Source organism: Cherax quadricarinatus, chromosome 81, assembly GCF_038502225.1.
Source record: "Cherax quadricarinatus isolate ZL_2023a chromosome 81, ASM3850222v1, whole genome shotgun sequence".
Taxonomy (NCBI): domain Eukaryota; kingdom Metazoa; phylum Arthropoda; class Malacostraca; order Decapoda; family Parastacidae; genus Cherax; species Cherax quadricarinatus.
The window spans coordinates 11494564-11518780 of NC_091372.1; the positions used below are offsets into that span (position 1 = coordinate 11494564).

The 24217-nt window shown below is 41.7% G+C and overlaps 1 protein-coding gene across 7 annotated transcripts in view; it reads right to left on the reverse strand.

Annotated features, from left to right (window-relative positions):
• LOC128699797 (serine-rich adhesin for platelets) overlaps positions 1–24217 on the reverse strand; it is a 350518-nt gene that overhangs the window by 253743 nt on the left and 72558 nt on the right. For 6 of the 7 annotated variants that reach the window (XM_070102415.1, XM_070102413.1, XM_070102416.1 and 3 more), the window contains exons 6-13: positions 15690–15872; positions 14549–14650; positions 9873–10031; positions 9094–9262; positions 7966–8151; positions 4473–4562; positions 3448–3633; positions 1199–1345 (exon numbers count right to left, since the gene is read on the reverse strand). In XM_070102415.1, the coding sequence (XP_069958516.1) occupies positions 1199–1345; positions 3448–3633; positions 4473–4562; positions 7966–8151; positions 9094–9262; positions 9873–10031; positions 14549–14650; positions 15690–15872 (1222 nt within the window). The remainder of the gene's footprint in view (positions 1–1198; positions 1346–3447; positions 3634–4472; positions 4563–7965; positions 8152–9093; positions 9263–9872; positions 10032–14548; positions 14651–15689; positions 15873–24217) is intronic. The other variant, XM_070102414.1, reaches the window with a different exon arrangement.

The following is a 24217-nucleotide window of genomic DNA, read 5'->3' on the forward strand; positions in this document are numbered from 1 at the left end:
TGAATAGGTAAGATGGCTGTAATGGTTTGTAGTGACGGCTGGGCTTTGAAATGAGATGAGGTAGGAAAACAGCCTGGTGGCTAACGCTCTCGCTTCACACGGCGAGGGCCTGGGTTCGATTCCCAGCCAGAGTAGAAACATTGGACGTGTTTCTTTCCACCTGTTGTCTATGTTCCCCATCAGTAAAATGGGTACCTGGGTGTTAGTCGACTGGTGTGGGTCGCATCCCGGGACACTGACCTAATTTGCCCGAAATGCAGAGCATAACAAGGGAGTTTCTATATAGTAGTATGTCATTGTTGTCAGCTAGGACTATATACCTTGTACATGTACTTGTAGTAAATAAAGATATTATTATTATTAACAGTGTAAAAGAAAAATCTTAAGAGATACACTGATTAGTTCTCTAACCTTGTACTAGACATTTTTTCAATACCTGCCAAAAGACCGGTGACTTCACCGGAAAAGACAGCTGGAGCCAAGTCTTTTCTTCCACTTGTGGGAAAGATGGATTCTCCTCTGGGAGAGAAATAGCACTGACCCACTAGTCCTGTGACAACTCGTCCCCCTACCCGAACACGATATGGGTAATGAACAAGGGCTACACGACTGGGGTTCGCTCTGAGACGGACATTGGCCAACAGTATTTGCAAGAAAGATATGGATCGTCATATCATGTACAATGTGCAAGGATGGTTTGGCAAGCAAATTCTTTACCCTGCACGAATCACTTTTAACAATTACATTATCACCATCTGGAACATGAGGTACAAGTGATATTCGACCGAGAGCACTAGCCACAACAGAGACGTCTTTCAGCAGACGGCCTGAGACATCCACAAGGCACGGTGGCCCGTGGCCTGGTGGCAAAATTTCTCGCTTCACACAGTGAGGGTCCGGGACATCGAACCCTCGCCGGGTTTGATTCCTGGCGAGGGTTGAAACATTGGGCGTATTTCCTTACACCGATTGTCTATGTTCATTCATCAGTATAAAATGGGTACCTGGATGTTAGTCGACTGGTGTGGGACGCATCCCGGGACAAAATTGATCTAATTTGCACTAAATGCTCTGCATAACAATTGGCTTTCTATATAGTAGTATGTCGATGTCAGCTAGGCCTATACATCTTGTACGTGTACTTTTTGAAATAAAGATATTGTGTGTTTCAAGTCAAAAGAAATGGGGAAAGTTTTACCATTTTGAGGACGAGGCTGGTCTGTGTGGAGAGTGCCACGTCAGAGACAGGAAGCTGAGTGATCATCTCCTCACTCTGACTCTTGGATGCTGTCATCACGTTATCTTCAATCTTTTCACAGAATGGTAATGAGCCACTTTCCTCACCCTGTAAAATAAGAAACAAAGCATCATTAGATTAATGGTATACAATATGTACTGACAAGCAGATGAGTAAGACATGTGTGCATCAGCTTACTTGGTTAATGGTGTTGAAAGCCTATTGATGTGAATAAATAATTTAGAAAACAGGCAAGTTGATAAATGAGATGCTTGTGCAATATTTATCTTTATTCTGAAAATGTTTCGCCATCCAGTAGCTTCTAGAGTCCAGTGCAGAAAAAGATGGAGGATGAGGAGTTGCAGGTAATCAGAATTGAGCCTTAAGTCGGTGTGGTCACTCCAACGTTTTTATCAAGATTGATGGATTGAACACATCGACTCCAGGCTAAGGGGCTGATTACCTGGAACTCCTCATCTTCCACCTTTCTGTGCACTAGACTTGTAGACAGCCTGTACTGTCTGCACAGACAGCCTATGTTGTCTGCCAGCTTAGTTCATATTTCGCGGCACTAAGGTGCTGCCCTCTCTTGGCCTGCCCAGGTCAGTGGGACGCTGGTCCCACTCACACTCGTCACTCACTCAGCGGCCTAGAAGCAGTCAACAGTCGTCCTAGCTCTCTCGCTCGTGGGCATGGCCCTCCTGGGCCATGGGCACAACACACAAGCCTGTGTACCCACCACGACTTTGCAAATAAAGTAAGAAGCCTCCGAAGACGTATCATTCACGCACCCGCTACCAGCATCACCAAACAAACTGGTTATAAATGGTGCCAGCGGTGGGATACGAAGTCAATGGTTGGTGAAACGTTTCCAGAATAGACACCCAAATGTTGCACAAGTCCTGGAGGGATTAGTATCAAACTTGCACACGAAAAATCACTCCCTATGAAAGCAAAAGACTCGGCAGGAGATGCAACATCCCCCCAATGCAAAGCAGGGGCGCCACAAGTACACAGAGACAACACAATAATTGTCAGGGGCCCAAGACTGTTCAACTGCCTCCCAGCATACATAAGGGGGATTACCAATAGACCCCTGGCTGTCTTCAAGGCGGCACTGGACAGGCACCTGAAGTCAGTACCTGACCAGCCGGGATGTCGCTCGTACGTCAGTTTGAGTGCGGCCAGCAGTAACAGCCTAGTTGATCAGACCCTGAGCCACCACGAGGCCTGGTCTCAGACCGACCCGCGGGGGCACTGACCCCCGAAACCCTCTCCAGGTAAACTCCATGTAAGTGTCTCGTTTATAAAAGCCTACAGACTACACGAGGGTCATTAAGGCTGCACGTAACTATTCACCATCAGTCAACAATACTTAAGTCCCTTAAAAAGGGAATTAAAATAACCTCTTTGTATATACACCGAGGCAAGTTTAGTGCGTCTAAAAAATAAAGTGTTTATAGTGTTTCTTATATTGCAATTGCAAAACTCACATTATTAATTAAATAAGCTGCTTTAAAAGGCTTACTACTGACAGTAATACAGAAAAGACAAAGAGATATATTTTATCAAATCCATAAAGAATAAAGTCGTAATACCGTAATTATGACGTTTTGATCCAACTTGGACCATTGACTAGTCACACACTAATACACGAAGGGTAGGGAGTCAGTATATATTTACAAGAGGGCAGGGACGGGAGAAAGATGGAAAAATAAAAAGAAGGGTTATTTGTGTATAACAAATAACAAATCCACCGACTTGATAAAACTCTAGAGAAAAACACTATCACAGTAACAGCTTCCTCTAACCCTCTCTCTTCAAAAATAAACTAGCAGCAGCAGGACTGAATATTAAAGGTCACAACACTGTTGTTGGAACACTTCACGAATAATCTGCACTTAGAGAAACTTACAACAAACCATACCACGGGCGGGGCTTGAACCCGCGGTAGAGAGTCGTTTGCAATCGTGTCATTACGATTTCGCGAGTCGTTTATAAAAACATTTCGGTCCCTCCTGAACCAATGTCACAGTAAAACTATTATTTAGTCAAAAGTCACTTGACAATAGTCCAGAAGGCACAGAAACGTCGCCACAAGATTATACATAACAGTTGAACACATGCACACACGTGCTCTATGAGCAAATTGGATGACCTATTAAATGAATGCCCCCGAGACACCCAACCAGTTTCCAACATAACCTTACCATAGTTTGTATTTCAGAATGAATGCTGAGAGTGGCTTCTCGGGTGGGTCCAAGTAACGACGGAGTATCCACTGGTGCAGACAGTGAGAGGGGTCCCCAAGTAGCTGCACTCAAAGGAACAGTCACCCCTTCCTCTACTTTACAAACATTTGGTGAAGATTCTTCCACTATATCAACACCACTAACCTGTAAATAAATTATTTTTCGTTTTCAATATGCTAGACGTCTCCCAGCGAGGCAGGGTGACCCGAAAAGTAAAGAAACACTTTCACCATCATTCACACTCTTTATTATTGGGGAGTGCTGGTAAGTGGTATCATACAGTCTGGGAAATGAGAGCTAATCAGGTTTAATGCCAGGACTGGCCCGATAACTTCAATTTCTTGCATCAAGAACCATTTACCAGCACAAAGGCACTCCACTGAAGGGCAACTTAAGAAGTCAACTGCATGCATGAAATGTAAAAGCCAATTTGACTTTATTGCTTTTTTCTTTGTTAACTCTACATAATGTACATTGTTGTAAACAAAATCTATGTGATATTGCAACCACTGTACAGATTTATACACGTGTCTGTATATTCATTCCAATATTTCCTAACAAAAACTGATCGAAGCTAAAGACTTGCAATAAATGTTAGTATTAATAAAAAGTGTCAGAGAGAGAGCGGAAACTTGAAGTTGTTTACGGGACTGTAGGAGCATCAAGGAGAGAAATTGGGGGGGGGGGGGAAGGGGATGAAAGGAGGAGAGTAAAGCTGCGGGAAGGAGGGAGATTGTGTGAATTACAGAATGTGGAGCAGGGAGGTCTGTAAGAATGGAGGGGAGAAGGGAACGGCAGGATGAAGCAGAGTAGGTAAGACAGGATAGAGCAGAGAGAGGCAGAAAGTAACGAGAGGGGAAGAAAGGTAGATCGATTAATGCGTTCCCAGTAGTTCAGATGCTTGACTGAATTTATATGAGCTGTGAAGGTTCTCTGTACATTTCCCAGCTCGGCAATTTTTGTTCATGGTTAAGATAGTGTACCTCGACTTCAGCTTGAGCCTTGACTGAAGCCAGCTCTTCCCTGACATCTGACAGCTGGTCCTCCAGGCTGGCTCTCTCCTCACGCAGAACCTGCCAACAAATATTATAACAATACTGAGGCATCCTGCCATAAATCTAAAATTAATATACTTCAGTCTTTCAAAGACACTGATTTGCATCACATTATGTTGTAACTGGTATAGTTTGTACCCACAATGAAAAAAAAGAGGTGCACAGTTCGGCATATTAGGACTCGTGAAGCCCCTGAGGGCGAAATATTTCCTTAACAAATGTCCAGAACTGTACACAAATTTCCTGTAACAAATGTCCAGAACTGTACACAAATTTCCTGTAACAAATGTCCAGAACTGTACACAAATTTCCTGTAACAAATGTCCAGAACTGTACACAAATTTCCTGTAACAAATGTCCAGAACTGTACACAAATTTCCTGTAACAAATGTCCAGTACTGTACACAAATTTCCTGTAACAAATGTCCAGAACTGTACACAAATTTCCTGTAACAAATGTCCAGTACTGTACACAAATTTCCTTTAATAATGCCCAGAACCGTACAAAAAATTTCTAGAAGTATACAAAAGTGTCCTTTTCAAAGATTAAATTACTTGCCAATTGTATATCAAAGGCAGATAAGTTGTATCACGTACTTGTAGGAATTATTATTATTATTATTATTATTATTATTATTATTATAACAAAAAACGCTAGGGTCCACATCAGGGCTATCTGCTTTGAAAAACTAGTCATTCTAGCTTGGTCTAAGTCTTGGATAGTTCAAATATATCAAAACATTTGTTTAATACAATAAACTAGTTCAAATATATTAAAACATTGGTTTAATACAATAAACATCATATTGGTAATTCCACATTTACTTGGCACATTTTTGTTTCTTTACAAGTTGAATTTGTGTAAAGCCATATTGACTAACTTTATGACCAGAAGATTGCCCTCACAAAACTATAAAAGTGTTTCCTCAGGCATGGAAGTGTCAACATTGTGAGCAGCAATAGTGTGTTTGCACAAGTGTGAGATCATCGTATAGAATGAGTAAGCTTCTGGAGACCTGCATGATATCGGGTGGGTGGTACCCTATTACTATTATTTTTTTTTTTGGGGGGGGGGGGAAATACCGGCCGTATCCCACCGAGGCAGAGGGACCTCAAAAGAAAAACGGAATTTTTCTTTTTACATGTAGCAATTTATACAGGCAAAGGGGTTACTAGGTTACGGAGGAATAATTCTTTTCCATATCCCCATAGAGATATAGGATAGAACTGGGCTTTGAAATGAGGTAAGGTAGGAAAACAGCTCTAAGCCTGTACAAACTGATGCGGGGGTAGTCACGCTACGTTAGGCTTGCCCAGGGAGCCTTACTATAAATAGTATTAAGACACACATTTCACTGTTGACGCTTTCCCTGACATATGTCAAGTCAGTAATTAAGAAAAAAAAACACGTTAACGCTCTACAATACACCATTATAAACTCGCCACTGTATTACACACACACACACACCACTTTTTCATTAAGCATTCCTAGTGTTTTGTGATTGTTCCAGCCATGATGTTGCCACTAGACGTCATGCAAGCAGAAGGTTCACACACCTGGGATAACAGCTAATACATTTTGCGATTATCACAACTTTTAATATTAACAAAGTTACAGGTAATAAAAAAATATTCCAATATCAGAACTTCCTTTAAAGTTATGCCTCCTGGACCCTGTGTGCGCCTTTAATAAAGCTAATAAAAAGCTAATAGCAGGTCATGGCAACTTCATTTACTATCTTATGGCAAAATGACAAGAAATAATTATTTTACTGTTCAACTATTTGAGTTATTCCCCCCTAGAGGGTTATCAGTACTCACCATGTACTTAGAAATATCTAGCACAGATAAGATGGTACTAAGTTCCAAGGAGCTGCTCTTGTTTCCTGAATGACTATACACACACTACTATATATGACTGGCTCAGAAATTTAAAATATATCAAAGCCAGGTTTAAGTTGGAGATTAAAAATCTTCTAACATTTGGTTTAGACCCAAACTCTTCCAAATAATTTTTTTTTTTAAATATCAACATCGCAACACGTACTGTCCAAGATTATAAAAGTTAGCTAAAAAAAAAAAAAAAAATTGAAAATTTTTCTTAGCAGTAATATACCATATCTCACTATTTTTCTCGACACGTCAGCCGTTTCCCACCGAGGGAGGACCCGAAAAAGAAACACTTTCACCATCATTCAAACCACCATATTTTTTAACTCAATGACCATCTCTCATCGAGACAGGTAACCCAAAAAAATAAACACATTTACCAACATTCAATTGCCGTCTTTCCAAAAATGTACTGAGATACACAAATAACCCGCACATAGAAGAGAAGAATTTACGACGACGTTTCGGTCCGGCTTGGACCATTTACAAAGTCACACTAACGAAAAGGAGACAAGGAGGGGTGTATCGTTCCAGTCACGGTATTGTGCCTTTTTGTTATTTATGTGTCACTAGCACGTTAAGAGACAATACAATAAGTGTCAGGGGCCCGAGACTGTTCGACTGCCTCCCAGCATACATAAGGGGGATTACCAATAGACCCCTGGCTGTCCTCAAGCAGGTACTGGACAAGCACCTGAAGTCGGTACCTGACCAGCCGGGCTGTGGTTCGTACGTTGGATTGCGTGCAGCCTGCAGTAACAGCCTGGTTGATCAGGCTGTGATCCACCATGAGACCTGGTCACAGACCGGGCCGCGGGGGCGTTGACCCCCGGAACTCTCTCTCCAGGTAAATTCCAGGTATGTACTGAGATCACAACGGGATTACCCTCCAACTGCGAATTCCTTCCTACAACCCACCACCAAGTGCAGGTACTTCCCTTCCACCTCCAGGACTCAAGTCCGGCTAACAGATGTCAACATTTGTCATGTATAACTATAAGCTAACAAATGAGAAATGGTGAACGGGTTTTCTTTCTTTGGGTCACCTTAACTTGGTAGGAAACCAAAAAAAATCGATATAACGGATTAATAGTTAATGGCTGGTACTGGCGATTATAATGTCTGAGGACATTTTAACTAATGGCCTGTCCAGTCTGTCCCACTCAACATAAACACCTGACACAAATGACCCAGACAGGAGAAATTTTATGACGATGTTTCGGTCCGACGTGGACCATAAACTAGTGTGACTAATTAATGATTCGAGTCGGACCGAAACGTCGTCATTGTTTCTCCTATGTGCGTGTTATTTGTGTATCTTCCAGTCACGGTATTGTGCCATTGTGTTCTTTGTACATCTCAGATTTTGTCCGTTAAACCGAGGTGCTAAAGCAAGGTCATACTTTACACCGTTAACCTGACTGGAGTTTAAAAAATTGGATGAGGATGTTGTACTTCGGAAAATCTTTTGGCCACCCTTCAATGGTGGGTAATAGCTGATCTATTACAAAAAACGTACACTGATTCATACCTCTGTAAGTTTCCTGAGGTCCTTGACAGTTTCTTCCAAATGATGTGAAGCCAAAGCCTGTGTTTCAGCTTCATGTTTCCACTTTGCCAACTCAGCAACCAGCATGGCCACCTCAGACTTGTGGCTTCTCACTAACTCTCTCTCCACCAGTGTTTGGTTCTCAACATCCTCATGGGCGCTGTTGAGCTGTAAAGGGAGTCATGTAAATATCTTTAATTTTAATTAGTTCAGCTTTAAAAGCTTCTGGGTTACACGTGGGTTATCAAAAGTGTAATTCACCTGGATACTAAAGGATTTTATCCACAGTGGTATATTACAAACCAGTCTGGAAAAATACCCTGACTTTGCTCACTGTAAATAAAGCATTACGATGTGTGTGACCTAATTCATGTCTACATAAATAACCCGTTACGAATTTAATCAAATATAAACATATATGTAAATAGTTCACTACTACTAACTTGTTCAGCTATCAAAATTTTGCGGTCCAGTCCCTAGACCCATTATATATCTCTAATTTTACGACTACCGTCCACAGAACGGATATGGGATGCATAATAAAGATATTAAACTAACATTAACATTCAAATTATGAACTAAAAGGAACTAAGAACTGAACCTCAATTCTAGAGTAGGAGAAAAATGATTATGTAGTATCGTGCAAGACGCGTAGGTAGATGTTCCTAATTTATAAGTTATTATATTTATGGGAAAGTGCTAAGCCGATAGGTGGCTTAGGAATGAGAAGTATATAAGTTTTGATCTAAGGAAAGGAAAGGTAGCCCCAATTTCTTGAAACGCGAGTCGGTCACCAACGTGAAAGCGCAACCCACACCCCAGAGATTTCGCGAGAACATGACCCTACTGAAGTCTCCCAGCTCAAGGTGACACATTTCAACACTATGAAACCCATTTTTGCAAAGGAATTCGACAGAGAAACCTATCTTTTACGACTCTTGTTTCCACTGTGTAACTATCATTTAGAATATTACCTCATGTAACCCATCCTGTGTGATGGAATATGACGTGGGAAACAAAGCTAGTTTGTGTTCGATGCAACCTACATATAAAACAGGGTAGCAACATACTGCTGACGTGTGCAATATTGCTAGATAAAAAAGAACATACCTGTTGGATGAGAGCCTCAAGTCTGAGGCTGAGAGCCAGGTTGTCCTTCTCCAGCTGAGCTAGGGTACTCTGTAGTCGCTCCTTCTCCTCTCTCTCAGAGTCCAGTTGGACACGAACCTCTTCCATCTCAGTTTCCAGTTTGCGTGCTGACACCAGCTGCTGTTGAACACTGTCACCCCCCCCAAAAAAATTTAATCAGATTACTGACCTGGAGAGTTACCCTGTAAAGCCACTCTGGCTTATTTCCATTACGCCGTCCTACACAGTCGGCCGCTAGGTCGACAGTGACAAGGTGTAAGGGTGTCTTAAATTCCTTGGAACAAGAAATTGAAGCCGTAGAGAAACGTTTGTTCAATACCTTAATACTGTGCATGTGTGTTATTTCATATCTGTCGGTATTTTATACCTTATCTTTAATCAAATAAGTGTTTGTTCAGGTAAAGAAACTGTCTTAAAATACACGTTGGCCTCTTGAAGTAGTTAACAAGATTAAAAGAGATTGAATAACAAATGAGAGAGAGAGACTTTAGCACCCTCAAGAAGTTAAGATGATGAAAAAAGATTGAATGACAGCTTCCTGAGACATTAGTATGTCGAAGAAGTTCAAAAGATTAAAGAAAATGTGGATGAGAGAGAGAGAGAGAGAGAGAGAGAGAGAGAGAGAGAGAGAGAGAGAGAGAGAGAGAGAGAGAGAGAGAGAGAGAGAGAGAGAGAGAGAGAGAGAGAGAGAGAGAGAGAGACTGACTGCAGTACCTTCAAGAATTTAACAAAGAACCTACTTGCTGAGTGTATGTTCCAAGTAACGACACTGCTCCCTGAGAGAGACGTTGGCATCCTCAGCATGGGTGAGAATGGTTGTGAGTTCAGCTTTCTCGCCTGTGAGGCGACGGTTGGTGTGCTCCAGTTCCAGGACCTCTTGTTCCAGTTCCCCTGGATCCCTGTCAACCACCACCACAACACACACTCATTCACCATCATAATAATACGTATTTGCAAAAAAACGCTCATTAAATACTGCACAATTCAGTTATTATTTTTATAGCAAATACAATCAACTATTATTATTAATTTGTAAAAAACGCCCACTACTGCATAATTCAATTAAGACAATTATTATTATTTAAAAAAATCACTTTTTTCACTAAAAAGTTAAACGCAAATTTTAATTAATATCTATGGCAACAATATTACAAGAATTAACCAAAATTCGGCTCCCTTAGTTATGCAAATTCTTACATAGATTAGGAAAATTAAGTTAGGATACGAGACATGTTAGCACGGTTAGGCTAGACTGCTGTGATAGTTTAGGGGAAAAATTAAAATCTCATGGGGTACTATTTTAAAAGTCTGCTAGGAAAAAAATCCTGACGCCGTTGTCAGTCACATGACGCTCTCAGTGAAGCTTTTGTTTCATGGAGTTTTCCTGTCCAACCTATAAAAAATCACATTGCTTTTTACGCATCGCTTTAAACAAACAAAAAAAAAACAGGGAATACTTTTTCACATATTAAGATTTCACCACTACATTTCACCACAATATTTCACTGATATATTTCACTGTTTTCCTTGGTGAGGGAGAAAGATCAGGTGATCAGCAGTAACCATTAATGCAGAGTAGCAACACTGGACGCTTTAGTGCCAATAAAATATTCAGATGAAGTCTGAGTGTCACTTACGAGTCAATGAAGTATTAAACACTCTGAGTGATCCTTAAAGAATCAACAAAGTCTTCATAATGAAGTCAAAGGTGATAAGAGTGAACTTAATAGAAGTTCACTGTAATCAGACAGTGAACATGATACAAGAATGAGATTCTCTCAACATGGCGTATAGGTAAAAGCTTTTGCCACAAAAGCTTGTTCAGTTTACATGACAATAAAACCTTGCTCAGTATATATGCCACAATAAAAGCTTGCTCTGAATATACGGCACAATAATAGCATGTTCTGTATATACAACTTCATATGACTGATAACATACTACATACAATGTAAGATGTGTGGAAATGCCTCTGCTTTAGGCTTGTGGGACTAACCTCCCTCTATCAAGGCTGAGGGAATAACCACCTTCTACCAAGGCTGAGGGACTGACCACCCTCTACCAAGGCTGAGGGAATGACCGCCTTCTACCAAGGCTGAGGGAATGACCACCCTCTACCAAGGCTGAGGGAATAACCACCTTCTACCAAGGCTGAGGGACTGACCACCCTCTACCAAGGCTGAGGGAATGACCGCCTTCTACCAAGGCTGAGGGAATGACCACCCTCTACCAAGGCTGAGGGAATGACCGCCTTCTACCAAGGCTGAGGGAATGACCACCTTCTACCAAGGCTGAGGGACTGACCACCCTCTACCAAGGCTGAGAGAATGACCACCTTCTACCAAGGCTGAGGGACTGACCACCCTCTACCAAGGCTGAGGGAATGACCGCCTTCTACCAAGGCTGAGGGAATGACCACCCTCTACCAAGGCTGAGGGAATGACCGCCTTCTACCAAGGCTGAGGGAATGACCACCTTCTACCAAGGCTGAGGGACTGACCACCCTCTACCAAGGCTGAGAGAATGACCACCTTCTACCAAGGCTGAGGGACTGACCACCCTCTATCAAGGCTGAGGGAATGACCACCTTCTACCAAGGCTGAGGGACTGATCACCACCTACCAAGGCTGAGGGACTGACCACCCTCAACCAAGGCTGAGGGACTGATCACCACCTACCAAGGCTGAGGGACTGACCACCCTCAACCAAGGCTGAGGGAATGACCACCTACCAAGGCTGAGGGACTGACCACCCTCTACCAAGGCTGAGGGACTGACCACCCTCTACCAAGGCTGAGGGACTGACCACCCTCTACCAAGGCTGAGGGACTGACCACCCTCTACCAAGGCTGAGGGACTGACCACCCTCTACCAAGGCTGAGGGACTGACCACCCTCTACCAAGGCTGAGGGACTGACCACCCTCTACCAAGGCTGAGGGACTGACCACCCTCTACCAAGGCTGAGGGACTGACCACTTCTACCACGGCTGAGGGACTGACTACCTTAAAATTTCATCTATTTCTCCGTTTTGCATTCGTCCGTATTCAACTGCAGAAGCCTGTTGTGTTGGCGAAACGTTTCAGCAATGAGAATACTCAAGTACTGTACAAGTGTCATTAATCTTTCACTGCAACAACAATAGAGTTGACAAGCTGCCTCAACAAACATGTAACTATAAAGAGCTCTATAACTGCTCTGTTAGAGCGGTGGCTCAAGACTAGCATCCGAGTCGATATCATGAGACGAGCACTAAGATGAGATAGAGGTGCTTGTGATGACGATAGCGGAGTGATGATGCAGGATAGATAACAAGTGGGTGGTATCGTTACATCAATGAGGGACTGATAGCCTCATTTCTATCATCTGTGTATAATTCTGCTAGGCTGAGGACCTGATAGCATCTTCGACAGTTCCGAACACGTCTCTGTATAGTACTGATAAAGTCACTGGTTGTTGACGCGTCTACAGAAAGACGCACAGGTGTTGTACGTGTGTCGAATTCGTCAAATAGTTGGATGGTTTGTCATCTCTCTCGTCCTAAGATCATGTACCATATCTGTACACTACTCATCCATAACTATACAATTTTCACTTGATTTATCAACACCAGAATACATTTACGACTGAGGGACTGATTACCTCATCTTGTACTGCTCTGCTATGTTCTGCATAGCCATGGGCTTTCTGCATGCACAACCAAATGCAGTCCATCTCTGTACAAACAATGCATCGTGTGCAAAAAATCTTTGATTTTGTCTTCCTTATATCTAGCGTTTTGAAAAAGTTACGGGTTGGAGAAGCGTCTTCAAGATAAAGACATGCAGGTGTTGCACATATGTAACTCACAAACCTGTCAAGTAGTGTATAACACAGATGTAATGATTCTTCACTTGTCATACCAACACCCCCCACATTCATTCATGCACCATACCTGAACACCCACAACTGCACATCCATAATTATACATTAATCAGGTATGACAGCTCCAGATAACATACGGTTTATTGAAATAAAGATATTTATCTCTACAAACGCTTATCTCTGCAAAGTTTCGTCGCTAGAGAATGAAACCTTCTACAAATAAAGGTCCTAAGCTAAAAAAAAATATATATAATATTGTTTGTTTACTTAAAACAATGCCTGAAATACTGTTTGGTTGTTAGGTAAGACACATATGCAACAGTTAGGTATCTTTATTTCGAAACGTTTCGCCTACACAGTAGGCTTCTTCAGTCGAGTACAGAAAAGTTGATAGAAGCAGAAGATACTTGAAGACGATGTAATCAGTCCATCACCCTTAAAGTTTTGAGGTGGTCAGTCCCTCAGTCTGGAGAAGAGCATTGTTCCGTTGTCTGAAACAATATGAAGTTGAAGTGACAGGATGGAGCTTTATATAGTGCCAGGAGGTGAGACGTAGATTGCTTTGGGAGGGCAGGTCCCTCTCAAACTCAGCCGTGCTCACTAGTAGAGGTTGTCGAAGTTGATGGTCTGTACCAAGATACCCTTGTGTTGCAGTGTCTGACAGAATGAACATTAAAATGGTATAAAATACCGACAGATTGTTAGGTAAGACACATATGCAACAGTTAGGTATCTTTATTTCGAAACGTTTCGCCTACACAGTAGGCTTCTTCAGTCGAGTACAGAAAAGTTGATAGAAGCAGAAGATACTTGAAGACGATGTAATCAGTCCATCACCCTTAAAGTTTTGAGGTGGTCAGTCCCTCAGTCTGGAGAAGAGCATTGTTCCATGGTCTGAAACAATATTGTTTCAGACTATGGAACAATTACTTAAGGCTGCTTCTCACCTGTGAACCACCAGTCAACAATACTTTAATATCTATAATAATGATTAATATACACCTTCAGGGTATGTACATTGAGATAGATTTCATTATATATATGATAAAATGCATTGCACTGAGGCTTTTCTACGTTAAGTCATTACCACTATAAAACAATACGAACCCAAAGCCGTAATGAATGGCCTTTAATGAAAACAATAATCCTTTGTTTATTCATTGACAGTCGTTCATTATGACTTACCTGGAGTGTATGGATTACATGAGTTTGAGGGGGTTGAGAATAGTGGTACCATGTAAGTTCCTGTAACTGGTGCCGGTGATATAATCACATCACTGCAGCACGTGTTGTGAAATCACCCGATTTCAACCGTCACTGTAGCGCATGTTGTGAAATCACCCTATTTCAACCATGTCACTGCAGCGCATGTTGTGAAATCACCCTATTTCAAGCGTTGATAATAAACAGCTACTACAGCATTGAGCCTACTATATACATGGACCACGCTTCGAGTCTCCGTTCATTCTTCTTTACTCGTAAAACTACCTATAAACACGAATCCTTATGGAGAATAAAGATCTTAGTTCATATATATGTATAGTGTCAACATACGGTTTGGTGACGCCGCCTTCATCCTCTATACTGCCGTAGGTGAAGTTAAGAGCAGACTGCTCCGACAGCCGTCCCATGTGGTTCATCTTATCGCTCTCGCCTCTGCAAAACCATTACCCTCACAACTCTGATCTTGCAACAGCACCATTTCTAGTATAAACTTTGGTATTTGATACCCACAAATGGTTTAAAAATACACGTGAACAAACACTAGAACATACTAGAAAATGTTTTGGTTTTGGGACCACATTCATAACTGTGAAGTCACTCGTGGCGGCACGTTCCCTCTAATAAGTGTCCTAAACTATACGCAAATGTCTTTTTCAAAATTATATAGGTATCACCATACTAATTTTTCACTTCTAACATACCGTGATCAAGAATGACAGTGTATATTATGACTTACTATGAGAGCCTAACTTTAATTACTAAATTCAATCCTAGAGTTGTGAATTGTATACCGGCCACAATAGACTAGGTGCTGTAATTTCTGAATTCAGCTCTGAGAAACTAGATATAATTTCTATACTCAATCCGAGTTATGAATTGCTTCAGCCACGGTCTAATGATTTATTCAAAGATTAGGCTTAATTTCTATGTTTTTCTGACCTACTCTTTGACAAAAAAAATTTTGGAATTTTCAATGACCAACTTTTTACATGTTCTTTGCGTTTCAATTTTGAAAAATTAGGAAATAGGGGCAACCTAAATGTTCGAACTTGTTAGGTTTAGAGCCTATCGACTGTCTAGTCATATAGGCCTAAAATTCACGTATACTCTAGAAAATACTTTGAATTCCTAAAAAATATGAATTAAGGTATAATCTGTATATATGTACAGGGTATATGAACCTGTTTACACTTTATAAACTCGTTTATGCACAGGGCAAATACACCTGTATATACACTGGTTATATAAAGTATACGTTTATACAGGGTATATACACCAGTAGTTGCTGCAGTATATACACATCTGTGTATATACGCTGTACACATCTGTATATACGCTGTACACATCTGTGTATATACACTACACATGTGTATATACACTGTACACATCTGTGTATATACACTGTACATATATGTATATACACTATGTACACATCTGTATATATACACAACTATGTGCCTGGAGTACACACCTGCAGGTGGCATGGTCGAAGGTATTAATGTCAGTCTTGTCAGCAATGACGGAGGGTGTGGAAGCAGGTGGTACTGGTGAGGGAGAACGGGACATGCCCAGTCTCTTGCTCCTGGTCCCTACTATCCCGTCACCGTTGCCACCACGGCTCGGCGACCGTCCCCACGGCAACAGCGTGCTTCGTCTGTAACAAAAATATTGAATCAAATTATAAGTGGTATACAGTACCGATAAGTTGATGTGTGCTATACTTGGTATGTATCGACCGAAACATTTCGCCTGCCCAGCAGGCTTCAGTCGAAGACTAATGATACCTACAGGGGGAAAGAAACGTCTAGTGTTACGAAATGTTGCATATTACGAGTTTTTTTGTTTTTCTTACAGAAACTATTTTGCTTATTTTTAACAAAACTGGTCCACGACCAGGCCTCCCGGTGGATCAGAACCTGATCAACCAGGCTGTTACTACTGGTCGCACGTAGTCCAACGTACGAACCCCAGCTCGGCTGATCCGGCACCGACTTCAAGTATCTGTCCAGCTTGAACATTAAAATGGTATAAAATACCGACAAGTTGTTAGGCAAGACACATATGCAAGTTAGGTATCTTTATTTCGAAACGTTTCGCCTACACAGTAGGCTTCTTCAGTCGAGTACAGAAAAGTTGATAGAAGCAGAAGAGACTTGAAGACGATGTAATCAGTCCATCACCCTTAAAGTTTTGAGGTGGTCAGTCCCTCAGTCCGGAGAAGAGCATTGTTCCATAGTCTGAAACAATATCTGTCCAGCTCCCTCTTGAAGGCAGCCTACTGGTAATTCCCCTTATGCCTAGTGTGACGCTGCCATTCTGCATCAACACAGGATGGGTTACATACATCAAGTAATGAAATGTGTCAGCCTGAGATGGGGGACCTGAGTATGGGGAATGAGGATATCATCTAAGCATTCGTTATGGTTCATCACGTACGACATGCTCCAAGGTTGTGGTTCCAGCAGAGCTGGAATTACAGTGGACCCTCGAATTTAGTCGTGCCTTTTCTGTATGCAAAACTATTTTTATCTATAAAATGTATTTTTTGTTAATTAATATTTCCCACAGGAAATATTGTAAATCCAATTAAACCATTCCAGACACCCAAAAATATTAACAAAAAAATACATTTCATAGATAATAAAAATAGTTTTGCATACAAAAAAAGCACTACTAAATTCGAGGGTCCACTGTACTTTTAAAAACCTGGGAACACTTAGGTATTTTTACTGCACACGTGTCTTACCAACTTGTCACTATTGTGAAACAAAAATAACGTGAAACCTGGTAATTACCATCTCTCACTTAATGTGCTATCCCCAGTTCCCCCCTCAAGGAAGGTTCCTTGATGTTGGTGAGGGGCTCTTGATTTAGGGAATTAGATCTGTGCTCCAGTTCCCCGAATTAAGCCTGAATGCCTTCCACTTCCCCCCAGGCGCTGTATAATCCTCCGGGTTTAGCGCTTCCCCCTTGATTATAATAATAATAATACCCGCGGATGGGTCTATGAAAGATGAGGTGAATCATAGAATTGATGAGGGGAAAAGAGTGAGTGGTGCACTTAGGAGTCTGTGGAGACAAAGAACTTTGTCCTTGGAGGCAAAGAGGGGAATGTATGAGAGTATAGTTTTACCAACGCTCTTATATGGGTGTGAAGCGTGGGTGATGAATGTTGCAGCGAGGAGAAGGCTGGAGGCAGTGGAGATGTCATGTCTGAGGGCAATGTGTGGTGTGAATATAATGCAGAGAATTCGTAGTTTGGAAGTTAGGAGGAGGTGCGGGATTACCAAAACTGTTGTCCAGAGGGCTGAGGAAGGGTTGTTGAGGTGGTTCGGACATGTAGAGAGAATGGAGCGAAACAGAGTGACTTCAAGAGTGTATCAGTCTGTAGTGGAAGGAAGGCGGGGTAGGGGTCGGCCTAGGAAAGGTTGGAGAGAGGGGGTAAAGGAAGTTTTGTGTGCGAGGTGCTTGGACTTCCAGCAGGCATACGTGAGCGTGTTTGATAGGAGTGAATGGAGACAAATATTTTTAATACTTGACGTGCTGTTGGAGTGTGAGCAAAGTAACATTTATGAAGGGATTCAGGGAAACCGGCAGGCCGGACTTGAGTCCTGGAGATGGGAAGTACAGTGCCTGCACTCTGAAGGAGGGGTGTTAATGTTCCAGTTTAAAAACTGTAGTGTAAAGCACCCTTCTGGCAAGACAGTGATGGAGTGAATGATGGTGAAAGTTTTTCTTTTTCGGGCCACCCTGCCTTGGTGGGAATCGGCCGGTGTGATAATAAATAAATAAAATCCGCACTTCCAATAATTAACTTGTAATTCCGTAGTCACGTAGTGTGTTTGGTGATTAACCGATGAGACTGAAGACACGTGAACAAACATTATGACGTATTAGAAAACGTTTCGGTCCTGGGACCTTGATTACTTCAAAGGTCCCAGGATCGAAACGTTTTCTGTCCTATTGTTTGCTCACGTTCCTGACCAGCCGGGCTGTGACTCGTACGTTGGTTTGCGTGCAGCCAGCAGTAACAGCCTGGTTGATCAGGCTCTGATCCACCAGGAGGCCTGGTCACAGACCGGGCCGCGGGGGCGTTGACCCCCGGAACTCTCTCCAGGTAAACTCCAGGTAAACGTATCTTTCTAAACCAATGTTTACCTGGAGTTTACCTGGAGAGAGTTCCGGGGGTCAACGCCCCCGCGGCCCGGTCTGTGACCAGGCCTCTATCACTGACAGATTGGTTTATACGTAGTTATAAATTACAAAGCACAAGACCTTTTTAGTTATTGAGGTGAGTTGTTTTGTCAGTAAAGACAAATGTCAGCATAGTTGCTGATCCCTGTGTTGTATAGCATATTAGTATCATCCATGTGTTTATATAGAAGACCCCTTAGGCCTGTGACTGTATGACGTCACGGGATGCAGCTTGAGTGTGAAGCTAGCTACCTCGCTCTCAGTCGGCGTTTGACATAGGCTAGGACAGGCAGAGGCTGGGCTCCATTTCCCATCATCACAGTCTGACAATATATCGTTACCATCCAACAAGTGTGTCTACCTTCAATCCTCGATATCTCCATTTAAGAACCCCTACGATACAAATAGCTCACGACACGGGTGTTTGTCAGGGGGTGAAACGCTTAGTGGTCCACCATCCGCTAAGTTTGAATATTTAGAGAGAACAAAGCAGTATAGGATGACCAAGAAGGTGCGAAAATCTAGAGGAGGGAAGGAAGGGGGAGGGGGCCGAGGTTGTTCCATGAAGTGTTAGAGGGATGGGATAAAAGGCTTTCACCCCCATTTAAAAAACAAAGGATAGCCACGTAGTTGACGCTTGTAATTTACGTCTTGTGTGTAGGCTATTCAGAGCTTTTAACCAAAAAGAAAAGTTACGGAATATTAGACACACGATCCTCCATTCGCAAACTGCGGTGTAGTCTATCCAGCATGTTGTTCGATAAAAAAAACACATGTGTAACTAATGCGACATTTTATTGCGGTAACGTTTCGCTCTCTAGAAGCTTAGTCAAACCGGTAACGGCTAGACAAAACTCCTGGAGCCAGTAACTCTACCAGCATTAGTACTTTGCAGTCAGATGTTGGTGATCGCTCTACAGAAGCTGGTGACCAGGTCTGAACGCATATTGATCCACACAAAAAGGCAAATGAAGAAACATTTCCGGTAAATTTTATATGCTTTTGATAAATATTATCTGCACAGTATATCACAGACTGCTGCAATACATCACACGGACCGCTACAACGCATCACACGGACCGCTACAACGCATCACACAGACTGCCTTAACACATCAAAGACTGCCACAATAGGTTCCAGCAGACACAAATGAATTATGGATTAGCATTACAGACCGAACTTCGTTACTTCACATTATCACTCCAGTATTACCCACTGACAGTGTATACACGTCTTAACTAACTGTAACCAAAACTCGACGACTTGACTTACAACACAACGATCTTGTCTTAAACAAGCCAAGCGTATATTTCCACAAGTCTTGACATCATTAAAACTGGTCTGGATATCACGAAATTCATATTTCATCATTGTAAAATTATAATTAATAAATTATGTAAAATTTAGCAACGTAAGTTTGATCGCTAAGTTTGCCTAAAACGGAAATATAAACACATATGCAGTATAATGTGATCCTTTATTGACTACGTTTCGCCCACACAGTGGGCTTTTTCAAGTCACAAACAGAACTACCTGGGGTGGAGGGAACGCGAGTATTTATAGTCAGGTTTAGAGTGCTGAGGTCAGGTGGAGAATGCTGCATCTGATGATGTACCGAGTGGGGTTATAGAGTCTAAAATCTTGGGTAGCTTGGAAAGGAGATTGGACAAGTTTGTGAGCAGACCTTCTACAGTGTTATGTGGGATAGCGATGAAGAAGTTTCTTGGCAAGTGGTTCAGCTATGTTATAAAAGCCACTATTCTGGTTGAAGTTGTCGGATATAGAAATAAGTGATGATTCCAGGATTCTTCGGTATTGAGTGTTGTCTTCTGTGGCGATAAGTCTTGAGTTTCTGTAGTTTATCAAGTGGTTGTGTGAATTACGGTGTTGTACGCAGGCATTCCTTGTGTCGTCAGACCTGCTTGCGTATTGGTGTTCTTGGAACATCGGAATCCTTCTTGTGACACCAAAGTACTGAAGGTCTTTCACCGCGGTTTTGATCATACATCATTTGATCTTCAAGTCATCTGGTGAAAGACCTTCAGTACTTTGGTGTCACAAGAAGGATTCTGATGTTCCAAGAACACCAATACGCAAGCAGGTCTGACGACACAAGGAATGCCTGCGTACAACACCGTAATTCACACAACCACTTGATAAACTACAGAAACTCAAGACTTATCGCCACAGAAGACAACACTCAATACCGAAGAATCCTGGAATCATCACTTATTTCTATATCCGACAACTTCAACCAGAATAGTGGCTTCTATAACATAGCTGAACCACTTGCCAAGAAACTTCTTCATCGCTATCCCACATAACACTGTAGAAGGTCTGCTCACAAACTTGTCCAATCTCCTTTCCAAGCTACCCAAGATTTTAGACTCTATAACCCCACTCGGTACATCAGATGCAGCATTCTCCACCTGACCTCAGCACTCTGAACCTGACTATAAATACTCGCGTTCCCTCCACCCCAGGTAGTTCTGTTTGTGACTTGAAAAAGCCCACTGTGTGGGCGAAACGTAGTCAATAAAGGATCACATTATACTGCATATGTGTTTATATTTCCATTGTGTCGGTATTTTATACCATTTATTTCCATTGCCTAAAACGCAACACAGAAAATAACTATGGCGCTTATAAGCTAAAATACTAAATAATCCAGATCTTAGTTAAGACAAAGATCTGAGAGTTCTGGTTAGCATTGAAGCGAGAATTGTGGGTAGGTTTAAATGTAGATTCGGTCCTAAACGTCGTCGTAAGCTCCCCTATTTTATGTGCGGGTTATTTGTGTATCGTTCCAGTCACGGTATTGTGCCTTTTTTTTTTTGTTATTTAGAGGGTTACATAAATGGGAGTGGGTGGGTGAGTTGAGCCTGCCTAGCATGGGCCAATAGGCATACTACAGTCTTCCTTTATTCACAGGTTCGTGCACAGTTCACATTACTCCCTATTTTAGAGAATAACATCCTTACAAACCATGTAACGGGTGGAGTTCGAACTCATGGCAAGTTAGTAAAACTCCAGGCCAGTGGTAAACCACTAGGCCACCAGCTGGCTACAGTAAGATTCATCCAACTATGAATATTTGAAATCATATTACGATTTCGTGAGTAATAACATTCTTGATATTAATGGACTGAAGAAGCCACTGGCTGGCGAAACCTTTCCAGAATAAAGATACCCAAATGTTGTGCTTGTCTCATATCAACTTGTAAGTTTACTAAACCAATTATTCAAATTAATGTACAGGAACCTTGCATTGCTAATACCTCAGATAAAGACAAAAGCTAACAGAGTAACAATGTCCTTGGTGCCAAACAGGATACTTAATTCTCACAGTGACCTGCATCAGTGCTGCTACACACACCTGCTGCTCTCTCTCCAGGGGTACACACCCACACACCACTCACTACAACCCATAACGCACCCATTTTTCATTATAACTCCATTTTCACCACAACATTTCCAAAGATAATACCCGTATTCCGCACCTAATTTTCTAACAGTCATTTACCACAAAACGGCAATTTTCTGCGATAAATATTTTCAAGTATCTATGATAAACGACATTTTCCACAATAACAGCCATTTCCCCATGAGAACCTAGTCATTTCTAAGATAATCGAATCATTTTTCACGAAAACAAGAATTTACCATCCTAAGATTTCTTTGAACGATACCCTAGCCATTTTCCACAATAACCTAGCCATTTTCCACCATAATCTAGCCATTTTCAACGATAACCTAGATATTTTCCACGATAGCCAATCCACTTATCGTAACGCCCTCGTCATTACAGTTTCCGGAGACCTGATTTCAAGTCATTACCTCGGCAAAACATTCCACCAGCCATAACCTTTTAACACCTTCCCAGAAGGGTAGTTTTAATTCATAATGGCTGCTGTTTAGCAAGCTACAATCTAGATACAATAGAACCTCCCTGGATGGTTGCTATCTACCAAGCTAGCTAGATACAATAACACCTCCCTGGATGGTTGCTGTCTACCAAGCTAGCTAGATACAATAACACCTCCCTGGATGGTTGCTGTCTACCAAGCTATTATCTAGGTGACAATAGCACCTCCCTGGATGGTTGCTGTCTACCAAGCTACCTAGATACAACAACACCTCCCTGGATGGTTGCTGTCTACCAAGCTATTATTTGCAATCGTGTCATTACGATTTCTTAAGTCAAGTTATTATCTAGGTGACAATAGCACCTCCCTGGATGGTTGCTGTCTACCAAGCTACTACCTAAGATGGCTGTCTAATATCCTACTACCTGAATAACAAATATCTCCCTGGATGGTATCTGGCCACAAAATACGTACGAGGGTGGAGGTCAAGAACTTCTGTCTCATCAGAGTGAAAGGGAAATGCACTGTAATTTTAAAGCGTAATGATACCGTGGGTAAAAAATGTGCATCGCACCAATTTACGCCTTAAACTTTACAATGAACGAGGCTTTAAGTGCCTATCATGCAACTCTTCCCTCCTGTTGAAATCTTAAAAAAAAAATATTTGTTACATTGTAAAAATGTAATTATTTATTCAAAACTTAAACTTTCGGTTGGTAGCGAGTTACAAGAATTATCATAGTAAAAATATATTTTAATGTACAGCCTAGTTTTCAACTGACAGAATTATATGGGTTATATATAATAATATTAACACATTTCAAACCTAACTTTCAGGTGGAAGAAAATGAACTACGAAGTAACGAATGAAGTCAGGTCACTAGGTGTAATTCCGCCCCTTCCCCCTCACACAATAGTTAATATTAGCTAGGAAATTAGTATATGCCAGTTACCAATTACATTCCATCTCTCACCATAATACCAGTTTCAGGAGTAGGTACAACAGGGCTCGAGAGGCCAACCACCAATAATGCCGGCGATTACAATCTACGAGGCGTGAGAGGGAGAGTAAGAGGGGAGAAGGGGGAGAAATAAGGAGAGAAGGGAGAGAGGTGAACGGAGATACAACAAGGTGAGCATCTCGCAGTCACTACAAGCCACCACACATTTCTTCACTCAACAACAGGTTATTTACCTCAAGCCTAAAACATTCACCAACAATGTACATTAATATTTATTATAAACACACAAAGTCAAATATAGTAAACCAGATTTATGTCAACTAGAATTTTCTTTTGTGAAATTAAGTGATTGAAGGCAAGAAATAGTAAGTTACTTCAATTTAATAACTGCGAAAAAGTTAAGGGGGCTGGGCTTGAGAGATGGGGGATACTTTTCTCAGGTCACTGACGTAGTTATTGTATTGCATTATATTTATGCTAATGGAGAAGCGCTACACCCGTAAAGGTCTTACAGTAGTGTGAGGAATGGGAGGTAAATCAGGCTTTATCGGAGCTATTCATCAGCATCAAGGCACCATCCTGATTATTATTATAATCATGGGGTAGCGCTAAACCCATAGTATTATACAGCGCATGTGGGGGATAGAAGGTATTCAGGCTCAATTCAGGGAACCGGAGAACAAATCCAATTCTCTAGATCAAGAGCCCCTCACCACCGTCAAGGAACCTCCCTTGAGGGGGGCACCATCCTGAAAGATATTTCAGCTACAGAGAACGCAATTTAAAGCTTACACTCATACTGCTCTATATTAAGAATAACTTCATGTTTTTTTCCACAATTCTTGTTTATTCACAACAAACCCATTCATGAATAACCCACATAATGAGGCGTGGGTTAAGTATGGGCTATATGTAAACTATTGGAGCCACGTTATTGTGGCTTATTCTTCATACAATAAACCCATGATCATACGGTG